Source organism: Sphaerodactylus townsendi, linkage group LG15 (genome assembly GCF_021028975.2).
Source record: "Sphaerodactylus townsendi isolate TG3544 linkage group LG15, MPM_Stown_v2.3, whole genome shotgun sequence".
In the NCBI taxonomy this organism is placed as follows: domain Eukaryota; kingdom Metazoa; phylum Chordata; class Lepidosauria; order Squamata; family Sphaerodactylidae; genus Sphaerodactylus; species Sphaerodactylus townsendi.
This window is the reverse complement of record NC_059439.1, coordinates 36,001,793-36,014,742: the sequence shown is the minus strand read 5'-3', so window position 1 is coordinate 36,014,742 and position 12,950 is coordinate 36,001,793. Positions and strand designations below refer to the sequence as shown.

Below are 12,950 nucleotides of genomic sequence, written 5' to 3'. Positions count from 1 at the left end.
CAATCTCTCCTGAGTGCTGCACAAAGCTCCTGTTCCCCTCTAGATTTTGGGATCACACCCCCGAAATCTAGCCCTGCTGTATATTTAGAACAGCTTGTTAACTATAAGTGCAGATGGGTCATGACCAGAGCAAGGTGCAACTCCTTCCCCTCTGTCTATCTTCAAGGTCGTTTCCTTAACATTCCACAAAGTGAGCGTTGTTGTCGGTACTGTTCCAACGCTATGGACTCAGTCCCTCATATCCTGCTTTACTGTTCGAGGTATAATGATATTAGAACCGATCTGGGAGCTTTACTGCCTCTTGAATTTATGTTTCCCTCAGACAAACTAAAAATGTCTAAGCTATTGAACAGCCCTAATGTAGAAATTTCTGAAGCAGTTGCTACATTTTTAATCCATGTTCTACATGACATATAACAATGATCCTGTTCTTGGACTTGGAATGTATGGTACTTCTGGTTTATGCCCAATAAAGGTGATTGGATTGGAACTGCCCACCTGTATTGCCAAGGGGGTTCTTTTCCATTAGGGGATTGGCAGGTAAGGAACACCCAGGTGGTGAAGAGAATATGCAGGTTTTATTGAAATCTCTCAGGCGATTTCACAGAACCGAAATCAACAAATCATCAAACAGAGAACATAAGTACATAAGAACTGGCCTGCTGGATCAGACCAGAGTCCATCTAGTCCAGCACTCTGCTACTGACAGTGGCCCACCAGGTGCCTTTGGGAGCTCACATGCAGGAGGTGAAAGCAGTGGCCTTCTGCTGCTGCTGCTCTTGAGCACCTGGTCTGCTAAGGCATTTGCAATCTGAGATCAAGGCAGCAAGACTGGTAGCCGTAGATCGACTTCTCCATAAATCTGTCCAAGCCCTTTTTAAAGCCATCCAGGTTAGTGGCCATCACCACCTCCTGTGGCAGCATATTCCAAACACCAATCACACGTTGTGTGAAGAAGTGTTTCCTTTGATTAGTCCTAATTCTTCCCCCCAGCATTTTCAAGGGATGCCCCCTGGTTCTAGTATTGTGAGAAAGAGAGAAAAATTTCTCTCTGTCAACATTTTCTACCCCATGCATAATTTTGTAGACTTCAATCATATCCCCCCTCAGCCGCCTCCTCTCCAAACTAAAGAGTCCCAAACGCTGCAGCCTCTCCTCATAGGGAAGGTGTTCCAGTCCCTCAATCATCCTTGTTGCCCTTCTCTGCACTTTTTCTATCTCCTCAATATCCTTTTTGAGATGCGGCGACCAGAACTGGACACAGTACTCCAAGTGCGGTCGCACCACTGCTTTATATAAGGGCATGACAATCTTTGCAGTTTTATTCTCAATTCCTTTCCTAATTATCCCCAGCATAGAGTTTGCCTTTTTCACCCCCCACCCCCCCCCCCCCCCACCCCCCCCCCCCCCCCCCCCCCCCCCCCCCCACCCCCGCCCCCCCCCACCCCCCCCCCCCCTCACCCCCCCCCCCCAAGTGCGGTCGCACCACGGCTTTATATAAGGGCATGACAATCTTTGCAGTTTTATTATCAATTCCTTTCCTAATTATCCCCAGCATAGAGTTTGCCTTTTTCACAGCTGCCATACATTGAGTTGACATTCCCATGGAACTATCAACTAAGACGCCCAAATCCCTTTCCTGGTCTGTGACTGATAGCACTGACCCCTGTAGCATGTATGTGAAGTTTGGATTTTTTGCCCCTATGTGCATCACTTTGCATTTTGCTACATTGAACTGCATTTGCCATTTCTTAGCCCACTCACCTAATTTATCAAGGTCCGCTTGGAGCTCCTCGCAATCCTTTGTGGTTCTCACCACCCTACATAATTTGGTATCATCTGCAAACTTGGCCACCACGCTACCCACCCCTACTTCCAGGTCATTTATGAATAGGTTAAAGAGCACTGGTCCCAATACGGATCCTTGGGGGACACCACTCCCCCCCCCCCCCCCCACCCCCCCCCCCCCCCCCCCCCCCCCCCCGAAAACCCCCCCCCCCCCCCAACACCACCCCCCCCCCCCAACACCCCCTCCCCCCCCCCCCCCCCTCCCCTCCCACCCCATCCCCCCCTCCCCCCCCCCCCCCCCCACCCCCCCCCCCCCCCCCCCCCCCCCCCCCCCCCCCCCGCCCCCCCCCCCCCCCCCCCCCCCCCCCCCCTCACCCCCCCACAGCCCCCCCCCCCCACCCCCCCCCCCCCCCACCCCCCCCCCCCCCCACCCCCCCCCCCCCCCACCCCCCCCCCCCCCCACCCCCCCCCCCCCCCACCCCCCCCCCCCCCCACCCCCCCCCCCCCCCACCCCCCCCCCCCCCCACCCCCCCCCCCCCCCACCCCCCCCCCCCCCCACCCCCCCCCCCCCCCACCCCCCCCCCCCCCCACCCCCCCCCCCCCCCACCCCCCCCCCCCCCCACCCCCCCCCCCCCCCACCCCCCCCCCCCCCCACCCCCCCCCCCCCCCACCCCCCCCCCCCCCCACCCCCCCCCCCCCCCACCCCCCCCCCCCCCCACCCCCCCCCCCCCCCACCCCCCCCCCCCCCCACCCCCCCCCCCCCCCACCCCCCCCCCCCCCCACCCCCCCCCCCCCCCACCCCCCCCCCCCCCCACCCCCCCCCCCCCCCACCCCCCCCCCCCCCCACCCCCCCCCCCCCCCACCCCCCCCCCCCCCCACCCCCCCCCCCCCCCACCCCCCCCCCCCCCCACCCCCCCCCCCCCCCACCCCCCCCCCCCCCCACCCCCCCCCCCCCCCACCCCCCCCCCCCCCCACCCCCCCCCCCCCCCACCCCCCCCCCCCCCCACCCCCCCCCCCCCCCACCCCCCCCCCCCCCCACCCCCCCCCCCCCCCACCCCCCCCCCCCCCCACCCCCCCCCCCCCCCACCCCCCCCCCCCCCCACCCCCCCCCCCCCCCACCCCCCCCCCCCCCCACCCCCCCCCCCCCCCACCCCCCCCCCCCCCCACCCCCCCCCCCCCCCACCCCCCCCCCCCCCCACCCCCCCCCCCCCCCACCCCCCCCCCCCCCCACCCCCCCCCCCCCCCACCCCCCCCCCCCCCCACCCCCCCCCCCCCCCACCCCCCCCCCCCCCCACCCCCCCCCCCCCCCACCCCCCCCCCCCCCCACCCCCCCCCCCCCCCACCCCCCCCCCCCCCCACCCCCCCCCCCCCCCACCCCCCCCCCCCCCCACCCCCCCCCCCCCCCACCCCCCCCCCCCCCCACCCCCCCCCCCCCCCACCCCCCCCCCCCCCCACCCCCCCCCCCCCCCACCCCCCCCCCCCCCCACCCCCCCCCCCCCCCACCCCCCCCCCCCCCCACCCCCCCCCCCCCCCACCCCCCCCCCCCCCCACCCCCCCCCCCCCCCACCCCCCCCCCCCCCCACCCCCCCCCCCCCCCACCCCCCCCCCCCCCCACCCCCCCCCCCCCCCACCCCCCCCCCCCCCCACCCCCCCCCCCCCCCACCCCCCCCCCCCCCCACCCCCCCCCCCCCCCACCCCCCCCCCCCCCCACCCCCCCCCCCCCCCACCCCCCCCCCCCCCCACCCCCCCCCCCCCCCACCCCCCCCCCCCCCCACCCCCCCCCCCCCCCACCCCCCCCCCCCCCCACCCCCCCCCCCCCCCACCCCCCCCCCCCCCCACCCCCCCCCCCCCCCACCCCCCCCCCCCCCCACCCCCCCCCCCCCCCACCCCCCCCCCCCCCCACCCCCCCCCCCCCCCACCCCCCCCCCCCCCCACCCCCCCCCCCCCCCACCCCCCCCCCCCCCCACCCCCCCCCCCCCCCACCCCCCCCCCCCCCCACCCCCCCCCCCCCCCACCCCCCCCCCCCCCCACCCCCCCCCCCCCCCACCCCCCCCCCCCCCCACCCCCCCCCCCCCCCACCCCCCCCCCCCCCCACCCCCCCCCCCCCCCACCCCCCCCCCCCCCCACCCCCCCCCCCCCCCACCCCCCCCCCCCCCCACCCCCCCCCCCCCCCACCCCCCCCCCCCCCCACCCCCCCCCCCCCCCACCCCCCCCCCCCCCCACCCCCCCCCCCCCCCACCCCCCCCCCCCCCCACCCCCCCCCCCCCCCACCCCCCCCCCCCCCCACCCCCCCCCCCCCCCACCCCCCCCCCCCCCCACCCCCCCCCCCCCCCACCCCCCCCCCCCCCCACCCCCCCCCCCCCCCACCCCCCCCCCCCCCCACCCCCCCCCCCCCCCACCCCCCCCCCCCCCCACCCCCCCCCCCCCCCACCCCCCCCCCCCCCCACCCCCCCCCCCCCCCACCCCCCCCCCCCCCCACCCCCCCCCCCCCCCACCCCCCCCCCCCCCCACCCCCCCCCCCCCCCACCCCCCCCCCCCCCCACCCCCCCCCCCCCCCACCCCCCCCCCCCCCCACCCCCCCCCCCCCCCACCCCCCCCCCCCCCCACCCCCCCCCCCCCCCACCCCCCCCCCCCCCCACCCCCCCCCCCCCCCACCCCCCCCCCCCCCCACCCCCCCCCCCCCCCACCCCCCCCCCCCCCCACCCCCCCCCCCCCCCACCCCCCCCCCCCCCCACCCCCCCCCCCCCCCACCCCCCCCCCCCCCCACCCCCCCCCCCCCCCACCCCCCCCCCCCCCCACCCCCCCCCCCCCCCACCCCCCCCCCCCCCCACCCCCCCCCCCCCCCACCCCCCCCCCCCCCCACCCCCCCCCCCCCCCACCCCCCCCCCCCCCCACCCCCCCCCCCCCCCACCCCCCCCCCCCCCCACCCCCCCCCCCCCCCACCCCCCCCCCCCCCCACCCCCCCCCCCCCCCACCCCCCCCCCCCCCCACCCCCCCCCCCCCCCACCCCCCCCCCCCCCCACCCCCCCCCCCCCCCACCCCCCCCCCCCCCCACCCCCCCCCCCCCCCACCCCCCCCCCCCCCCACCCCCCCCCCCCCCCACCCCCCCCCCCCCCCACCCCCCCCCCCCCCCACCCCCCCCCCCCCCCACCCCCCCCCCCCCCCACCCCCCCCCCCCCCCACCCCCCCCCCCCCCCACCCCCCCCCCCCCCCACCCCCCCCCCCCCCCACCCCCCCCCCCCCCCACCCCCCCCCCCCCCCACCCCCCCCCCCCCCCACCCCCCCCCCCCCCCACCCCCCCCCCCCCCCACCCCCCCCCCCCCCCACCCCCCCCCCCCCCCACCCCCCCCCCCCCCCACCCCCCCCCCCCCCCACCCCCCCCCCCCCCCACCCCCCCCCCCCCCCACCCCCCCCCCCCCCCACCCCCCCCCCCCCCCACCCCCCCCCCCCCCCACCCCCCCCCCCCCCCACCCCCCCCCCCCCCCACCCCCCCCCCCCCCCACCCCCCCCCCCCCCCACCCCCCCCCCCCCCCACCCCCCCCCCCCCCCACCCCCCCCCCCCCCCACCCCCCCCCCCCCCCACCCCCCCCCCCCCCCACCCCCCCCCCCCCCCACCCCCCCCCCCCCCCACCCCCCCCCCCCCCCACCCCCCCCCCCCCCCACCCCCCCCCCCCCCCACCCCCCCCCCCCCCCACCCCCCCCCCCCCCCACCCCCCCCCCCCCCCACCCCCCCCCCCCCCCACCCCCCCCCCCCCCCACCCCCCCCCCCCCCCACCCCCCCCCCCCCCCACCCCCCCCCCCCCCCACCCCCCCCCCCCCCCACCCCCCCCCCCCCCCACCCCCCCCCCCCCCCACCCCCCCCCCCCCCCACCCCCCCCCCCCCCCACCCCCCCCCCCCCCCACCCCCCCCCCCCCCCACCCCCCCCCCCCCCCACCCCCCCCCCCCCCCACCCCCCCCCCCCCCCACCCCCCCCCCCCCCCACCCCCCCCCCCCCCCACCCCCCCCCCCCCCCACCCCCCCCCCCCCCCACCCCCCCCCCCCCCCACCCCCCCCCCCCCCCACCCCCCCCCCCCCCCACCCCCCCCCCCCCCCACCCCCCCCCCCCCCCACCCCCCCCCCCCCCCACCCCCCCCCCCCCCCACCCCCCCCCCCCCCCACCCCCCCCCCCCCCCACCCCCCCCCCCCCCCACCCCCCCCCCCCCCCACCCCCCCCCCCCCCCACCCCCCCCCCCCCCCACCCCCCCCCCCCCCCACCCCCCCCCCCCCCCACCCCCCCCCCCCCCCACCCCCCCCCCCCCCCACCCCCCCCCCCCCCCACCCCCCCCCCCCCCCACCCCCCCCCCCCCCCACCCCCCCCCCCCCCCACCCCCCCCCCCCCCCACCCCCCCCCCCCCCCACCCCCCCCCCCCCCCACCCCCCCCCCCCCCCACCCCCCCCCCCCCCCACCCCCCCCCCCCCCCACCCCCCCCCCCCCCCACCCCCCCCCCCCCCCACCCCCCCCCCCCCCCACCCCCCCCCCCCCCCACCCCCCCCCCCCCCCACCCCCCCCCCCCCCCACCCCCCCCCCCCCCCACCCCCCCCCCCCCCCACCCCCCCCCCCCCCCACCCCCCCCCCCCCCCACCCCCCCCCCCCCCCACCCCCCCCCCCCCCCACCCCCCCCCCCCCCCACCCCCCCCCCCCCCCACCCCCCCCCCCCCCCACCCCCCCCCCCCCCCACCCCCCCCCCCCCCCACCCCCCCCCCCCCCCACCCCCCCCCCCCCCCACCCCCCCCCCCCCCCACCCCCCCCCCCCCCCACCCCCCCCCCCCCCCACCCCCCCCCCCCCCCACCCCCCCCCCCCCCCACCCCCCCCCCCCCCCACCCCCCCCCCCCCCCACCCCCCCCCCCCCCCCCCCCCCCCCCCCACCCCCCCCCCCACTCCCCCACCCCCCCCCACACCCACCCCCCCCCCCCCCCACCCCCACCCCTCCCCACCCACCCCCCCCCCCCCAATCCCCCCCCCCCCCCACCCCCCCCCCCCCCCCCCCCCCACCCCCCCCCCCCCCCCCCCCCCCCCCCCCCCCCCCACGCCCCACCCCCACCACCCCCCCCACCCCCCCCCCCCCCAAACCCCCCACCCCCCCCCCCCCCCAGACACCCCCACCCCCCCCCCCCCCCCCACCCCCCCCCACCTTGCAGGAGAGAAAGGGGGGGATATAAATCCAAACTCTTCTTCTTCTTATTATTATTTAATTGTCCACCTGAGGCCAGGCTCAGGGCGGCTAACGCACACAATTTGACATGGCCATAAAACAATAATGGGAACAATCAATTGTCAAAGCATTTCATAAAATTCAACAATGGCGATTTAAGTCCATCGGAAATTGCCCTCAGTTTCTCCCGATCTTATACATCATTGTCGAAGGCTTTCACGGCCGGATTCAACTGGTTGTGGTGGGTTTTCCGGGCTGCGTGGCCGTGGTCTGTTTCGGAACAAGGTCTACCAGACCACCGTCACACAGCCAGGAAAACCCACCACAACAACTTTTGAATCATGTTTGGATGAAAAGGGGGGGGTGAGTTTTGGGGGCAGTATTATGCGCGGGCAACCACCTCAGCTTTGGTCGTAGGCTCAGCGGAAGACCTCGGACTTTCAGGCTCCACGGAATTGCCAGATGTCCTGCAGAGCCCTGATATCCGCTGACAGCAAATTCCACCACTTAGGAGCCAGGACCGTACTGATAGCAGTCGCTTCTTAGCTTCCAAGCTGTGATGAGTGTGGCTGTTTGGGCCACTGTATATGTTATAGAGGGGAAAAACTCTTCCTACTAGGCCTCTCATAGAATGAAGATCAGCCATCTCCTTTGTGCAGGCAGGGAATAGGACAGGGAACAGGATTTATTTATTTATCTATCAAATTTCTAAACCACCCACCCCCGAAGGGCTCTGGGTGGTGTACACTAGGCCAGAAACAGTATTACATACAATGGGCCAAAACAACAGTACATAGAATAAAATAAATTAAAGGATAATGCTATTGTCTTTGGCAGGCTTAAGTTTCAAATGTCCGTCAAGCCCAGCACGTGAGTTCTTGCCCGTTCTCGCAGATAGGTTCTTGTGGGAGTCTGACTGGAAAAGCATGTAATGCCCTTCTGCTCACCAGTCAGGGTAACCTCAGACTTGCCGCCTGTGCCCCTGCCTGCAGAAACGAGGCATGTGGGTAGCAGAGGCGAGGCCTTCTCCGTGGTGGCTCCCCAGCTGTGAAGAGCCCCCTGTCTTACAAGCTGCCTGCTGTAGCAGCAGTCAGTTGCTACACAAGAATACTTCAATTCACCCAGAAGACTTACATCTGCGGCAAAGGGGATTTTGATTCTTGAAAGCGCATTCCAGCGGCATCAACCTTTTTGAGCCAGCGGCATTTTTGGAAAATGTGATACAAGGCAGTGTGTCTGACCGCAAAACGGGCGTCGCAAGAGGCCAAACCGGCCACAGAATGTCAGGAAGTGAGGTTAAGCATACATCCTGACATTCTAGTAGCTGGTTCGGCCTCCTGCGACACCCATTTTGCGATCATGCGCACCGCCCTTTGTCACAGCCAGAAGTGCTGTTGAACAAATGCTTTTTAAAAAAAGGATAAGTTGTTTTGAAACAGTGGTTCTCAACCTGGGGGTCGTGACCCCTTTGGGGGTCGAATGACCATTTCACAGGGGTCGCCTCTCTGCATCAGTGTTCTCTATCTGTAAAATGGATAGATGTTAGGGTTGGGGGTCACCACAACATGAGGAACTGTATTCAAAGGGTTGCAGCATTAGGAAAGTTGAGAACCACTGTTTTAAAACATTTCATTCATTCAATTTATGGGACGCGCTTCCCCAAATGGGCTCACAGCATCATACAACATCGTCCCTAGCCCCAAGGATATCTAGCCTCAACCAGAGCCGGGGCATTCTCAGCCCTAGCTCTGGCCCGGTGGAACTCCATGTCACCTGACGCCAGGGCCCTGCAGGATCTCAAGGCAGTTCCGTAGGGCCTGCCAAACATGTTCCACTGATCCATGCTCTTTGAGGAGAATATTTGGAGAGCGTATTTCTTGTCTACACGCAGGGATCTGTCAGATCTTCAGTGGCTGATCGGAACCCCGTTGGCCTCACCCCCGTTCTAAAAGCACTCGGCAGCCACCAGGCAACGTGACTGCGGGCACCATGGCTTATACCCTGGAAATGTTGTTGGTCTTTATATATGTTCCTAGACTCAAGTCTTGCTCTTTTGTTCACCCAGGATCTTCGCTAAAATGTGACCTCTTCTTTTCTTGCTTTAAGGATCCTGCCTCCTTAAGGGCTGATGGTTTTTATGGGCCGTTTTATGTTGCTGGTTTTAGCACATGGTTGATTTGACTGGGAAGAAATGAATTTTCTTGATTGTCGTGTTGGGCTCGCTGTTTGAAACATGTCTCGTTTTATTCTGCCTCGTCAGCCACCTTGATCCAGCACTTGGAGAGGTGGGGAGTGAAAGGACAAAATAAATGGGGATGGGGAGGAAATGAGGGTTGTCCAATTTGCACGGACTGGGGACAAGTGAGTTCAGGGTCTCTGCTTCGATCCAAAAAGCGGGTCCGGTTTCCCTCCAGAGACCCGTGTCTGGTCTAGCTGGCTGATTGGTTTCCTGTTCCTTTGCTAGGCAAGGGGTGCGTCGTGTCCTGGGAGAGAGAAGAGTCTGACGAAGAGGGGGCCCGAAAACAAGAGCAGCACCCTTCCCGGGCTAGACAGGTAAGCGACCCTCTGGATTGAGGAGGGGAGAGAGGGGAGGCATCACCACCGGGACGGATGCTTGGTTGCTGGGGAGCCACTGTGGACTCAACCTTCTCTTTTCCCCACCCAGACCAGAGCCATTAAGGCTCCCAGAGGAGGCCACGGCCTGGGCAGCGAAGAGCGGGAGACCTCTCTTAGGAGTCGGAGGGCTGTCCAACGGGTGCCCGTGAAGGAGGAGGAGGAAGAGGAGGAAGAAGAGGAGGAGGAAGAAGAAGAGGAGGAGGAGGAGGAAGAGGACGATGAGGAGGAGGAAGAGGAAGAAGAGGACTCTGCCCCTCTGCCGAAGGGGCAAGCCAAGCCAGAAAGGGCAGCTCTGCCGGAGAGGGGTTTGGCCCAGGCTTCAACCCCTACTGCTCCAGCGACTCAGCTAAAACAGGCACCAGTTGCTCCAGCGGCTCAGCTGAAACAGGCACCGGTTGCTCCAGCGGCTCAGCTAAAACAGGCACCGGTTGCTCCAGCGGCTCAGCTAAAACAGGTACCGGTTGCTCCAGCGGCTCAGCTGAAACAGGCACCGGTTGCTCCAGCAGCTCAGCTGAAACAGGCACCGGTTGCTCCAGCGACTCAGCTAAAACAGGCACCGGTTGTACCAGTGGCTCAGCTAAAACAGGCTCAGACCCCTGAGGCCCAGGGCTGTGAAATGGCCGTGCTGCTCCTCCCCGTCTCCAAGAGTCCAAAGGAGAGGCAGCTCGATCCCGTGGTGCCAGAATGCAGGGAAGAGGAGCAGGCCGCGGTCGCCCAAGATCGCCAGGAGGGGAAAGAGGGCCCCGGGGTGCCAGCAGAAAAGGAACCCATCGAAGCCATAAAACCGGAGGCCGCCTCCCAGCCGCCGGAAGTCCAAGAAGAGAGACCAGCAGAAGAAGTTGTGCAGGAGGAGGAGGAGCACGGGGTGGCCGAGATCTGTGAAACACCACTGGAGGCAGCAGTGGCAGGCCTGGCAGAGCAGAGCACTTCTCCGCCGCAGCGCCACCTGGAGGTGGAGGAGCCCATAAGGCTGGAAGACCAGGAGGAAGCGGCAGAGGCCCTGAGAACGCTGGAGGAGGCAGCGGCGGCGGCGGCAGCCCTGGTCCACGCATCCCCCTCGCCCCCGCAGCTGATGGAAGCACAACACTCCCAGCAAGACCACCCTGCGGATGAGCCCCCTCCTCCTCTCTTGACCTTGGAAGCCCCGGCTGCATCCAGCCCGGTGGAAGACGAAGCCCCTCCGCAGCTTTCCCGGCCGTCGCCCCCCTCTCAGGAACCCCCAGCTGCAGCCAGCTCCGGCATCCCGGAGAGCCGGGCCGGCCACTCACCCTCTCCCTTGCCGCTCCCGCAGCCCCATCACGAGAGGCTGGGAGGCGACAGCTCCTCCCGCTCCTCGTCTTCTTCTGCCTCCAGCTCCTCCCGATCCCGCTCTCGCTCCCGAGGGAGTTCACAGCCCCGCTCCCGCACCAGAAGACCCCGCTCCGGCTCCTCCGAGTCGTCCCCGAGGAAACGCAGGGCCGTGAGATCCCGGTCCCGCTCCGGCTCGGACCAACACACGAGCTCCGGCTCCAGGTCTCGGTCCCGTTCCAGCAGTGAGAGCAGCAGGAAGGTGAGCGGGAGTGTAGGTTTTCCTTCCCTCTTCTTTTTAAGGCGACAACTCTCCGGACTCCTGAACAAGGCAGCCATGTTGATTTAGGGTAGCTAGTTCGGTTCTGCTTGAACTGTCCCATTCGGAAAAGTAGCATTGGTCGTCCTGATACAGACGCACGGGGCACCTCCCTTACGAGGAAACGCTGAAGGGTCTGGGACTGAGGTGTCTATCTCTGGTCCTCCAGATGTGCATGGACTATGATTGGCGGGGCGGATGGGAATCGTAGTCCATGAACCTCTGGAGGACCAGAGTTGGATACCCCAGTCCCAGATTCTCCGTTTGGGAAGCAGAAGGCACCAAAACCCGAGCATGACTGAGCAGAAAGACTCGAAGAGAACCGGTTGTTGTGCATGATGGCAGTCACTTTGGCCTTAGGTCTGTCTTTCCATCCACAATTCAAGAAGGATATTGGCAAGCTGGAAAAGGGGGCCAGAGGAGGGCAACCAAAATAATAAAAGGTCTGGAATCCCTGCCCTCCGAGGGGAGATTAAGGGAGCTGCGTAGGTTTAGTTTGGTGAAAAGGAGGTTAAGGAGGGACATGATTATCTATGTCAGTGATGGCAAACCTTTTCAAGATCAAGTGCCCAAACTGCAACCCAGAACTCACTTATTTATCACAAAGTGCCAAAATGGCAATTTAACCTGAATACTGAGGTTTTCGTTTAGAAAAAACGGTTGGCTCTGAGGCGTGGGTTACTCGGGAGTAAGCTTGGTGGTAGTCAGTGGCCTTGCTTTGAAGCAACTGTGCAACTCTTCCAATGGGTGAATTATGACCCTACTCAGAAGCAAGCCCTATTGCCAGAAACCGAACTTACTCCCAGGTAAAGGATCACGCTTTAGTTATTTGCATGAAAATCAGTGGGGTTTAACAGCGCTTAACAGGGTTACCTACACTGCTTCCCCAAAACTAGGTCTTAGGTTTAATGCTAATAATCGAGCCCAGCAGCTCAGGCCAGCCTAGATGTGGGGGGCACTCTGTTTGTGCGTGCCCACAGAGAAGGCTCTGAGTGCCACCTCTGGCACCCGTGCCATAGGTTCACCACCACTGATCTATGTGTTAATATTTAAAGGGATGCCATGTCGAAGAGGGAGCAAGTTTGTTTTCTGTAGCTCCAGAGACTAGGATCAAGAGTCATGGGTTGAAGGTGGAGGAAAAGAGATTCCACCTAAATATTAGGAAGAACTTTCTGATTGTCAGGGCTGTTTGACAGTGGAATTCATTGTCTCAGAGAGTGGTGGAGTCTCCTTTTTGGAGGTTTTTAAAGAGAGGCTGGATGGAGTGCTTTGATTGTGTGTTCCTGCATTGCAGGGGGTTGGACTTGATGACCCTTGTGGTCTCCTCCAACTCTATGATTCTCTGATCCTTCCGTAAGTAAAGCGGTAGATCGCCCTGGCTTCCTTCTAGCCTTTTGGCCCACGAAGGAGCTACAACGCCTGCCACTTTAGCAGCGCACCACGTTTTCCATGCCACACACTGCTGGTGTCAGGGTCTCCTGTGACATCTGGACAACAAATGTATTTTCAGATGGGTCAGAAAACCCTATTCATTATCCCACCATTGGAACTTGGTTTCTGCAATTAGGTTTATTTGTTTTGACGTGTTTATGTGCCTCATGCTTTTCTCAACGGGGACACAAAGCGGGTTACACTGTTCTCCTCTGTCCTGTCCTCAAAACAACCCAGTGAGGTAGGTGAGCCCACAGTCACCCAGCAAGCATCTCTGGCCGAGGTGGGGATTCGAACCTGAGCTTCCCAGATACT

General features: G+C 67.9%; 1 protein-coding gene across 1 annotated transcript in view; it reads left to right on the top strand.

The window, feature by feature from the left end:
• Positions 1–12,950, top strand: part of ACIN1 (apoptotic chromatin condensation inducer 1) — a 37,700-nt gene that overhangs the window by 4,995 nt on the left and 19,755 nt on the right. Inside the window, exons 3-6 of the mRNA XM_048516826.1 lie at positions 7,400–7,504; positions 7,975–8,071; positions 9,447–9,535; positions 9,648–11,147. Of these exons, the coding sequence (XP_048372783.1) occupies positions 7,400–7,504; positions 7,975–8,071; positions 9,447–9,535; positions 9,648–11,147 (1,791 nt within the window). The remainder of the gene's footprint in view (positions 1–7,399; positions 7,505–7,974; positions 8,072–9,446; positions 9,536–9,647; positions 11,148–12,950) is intronic.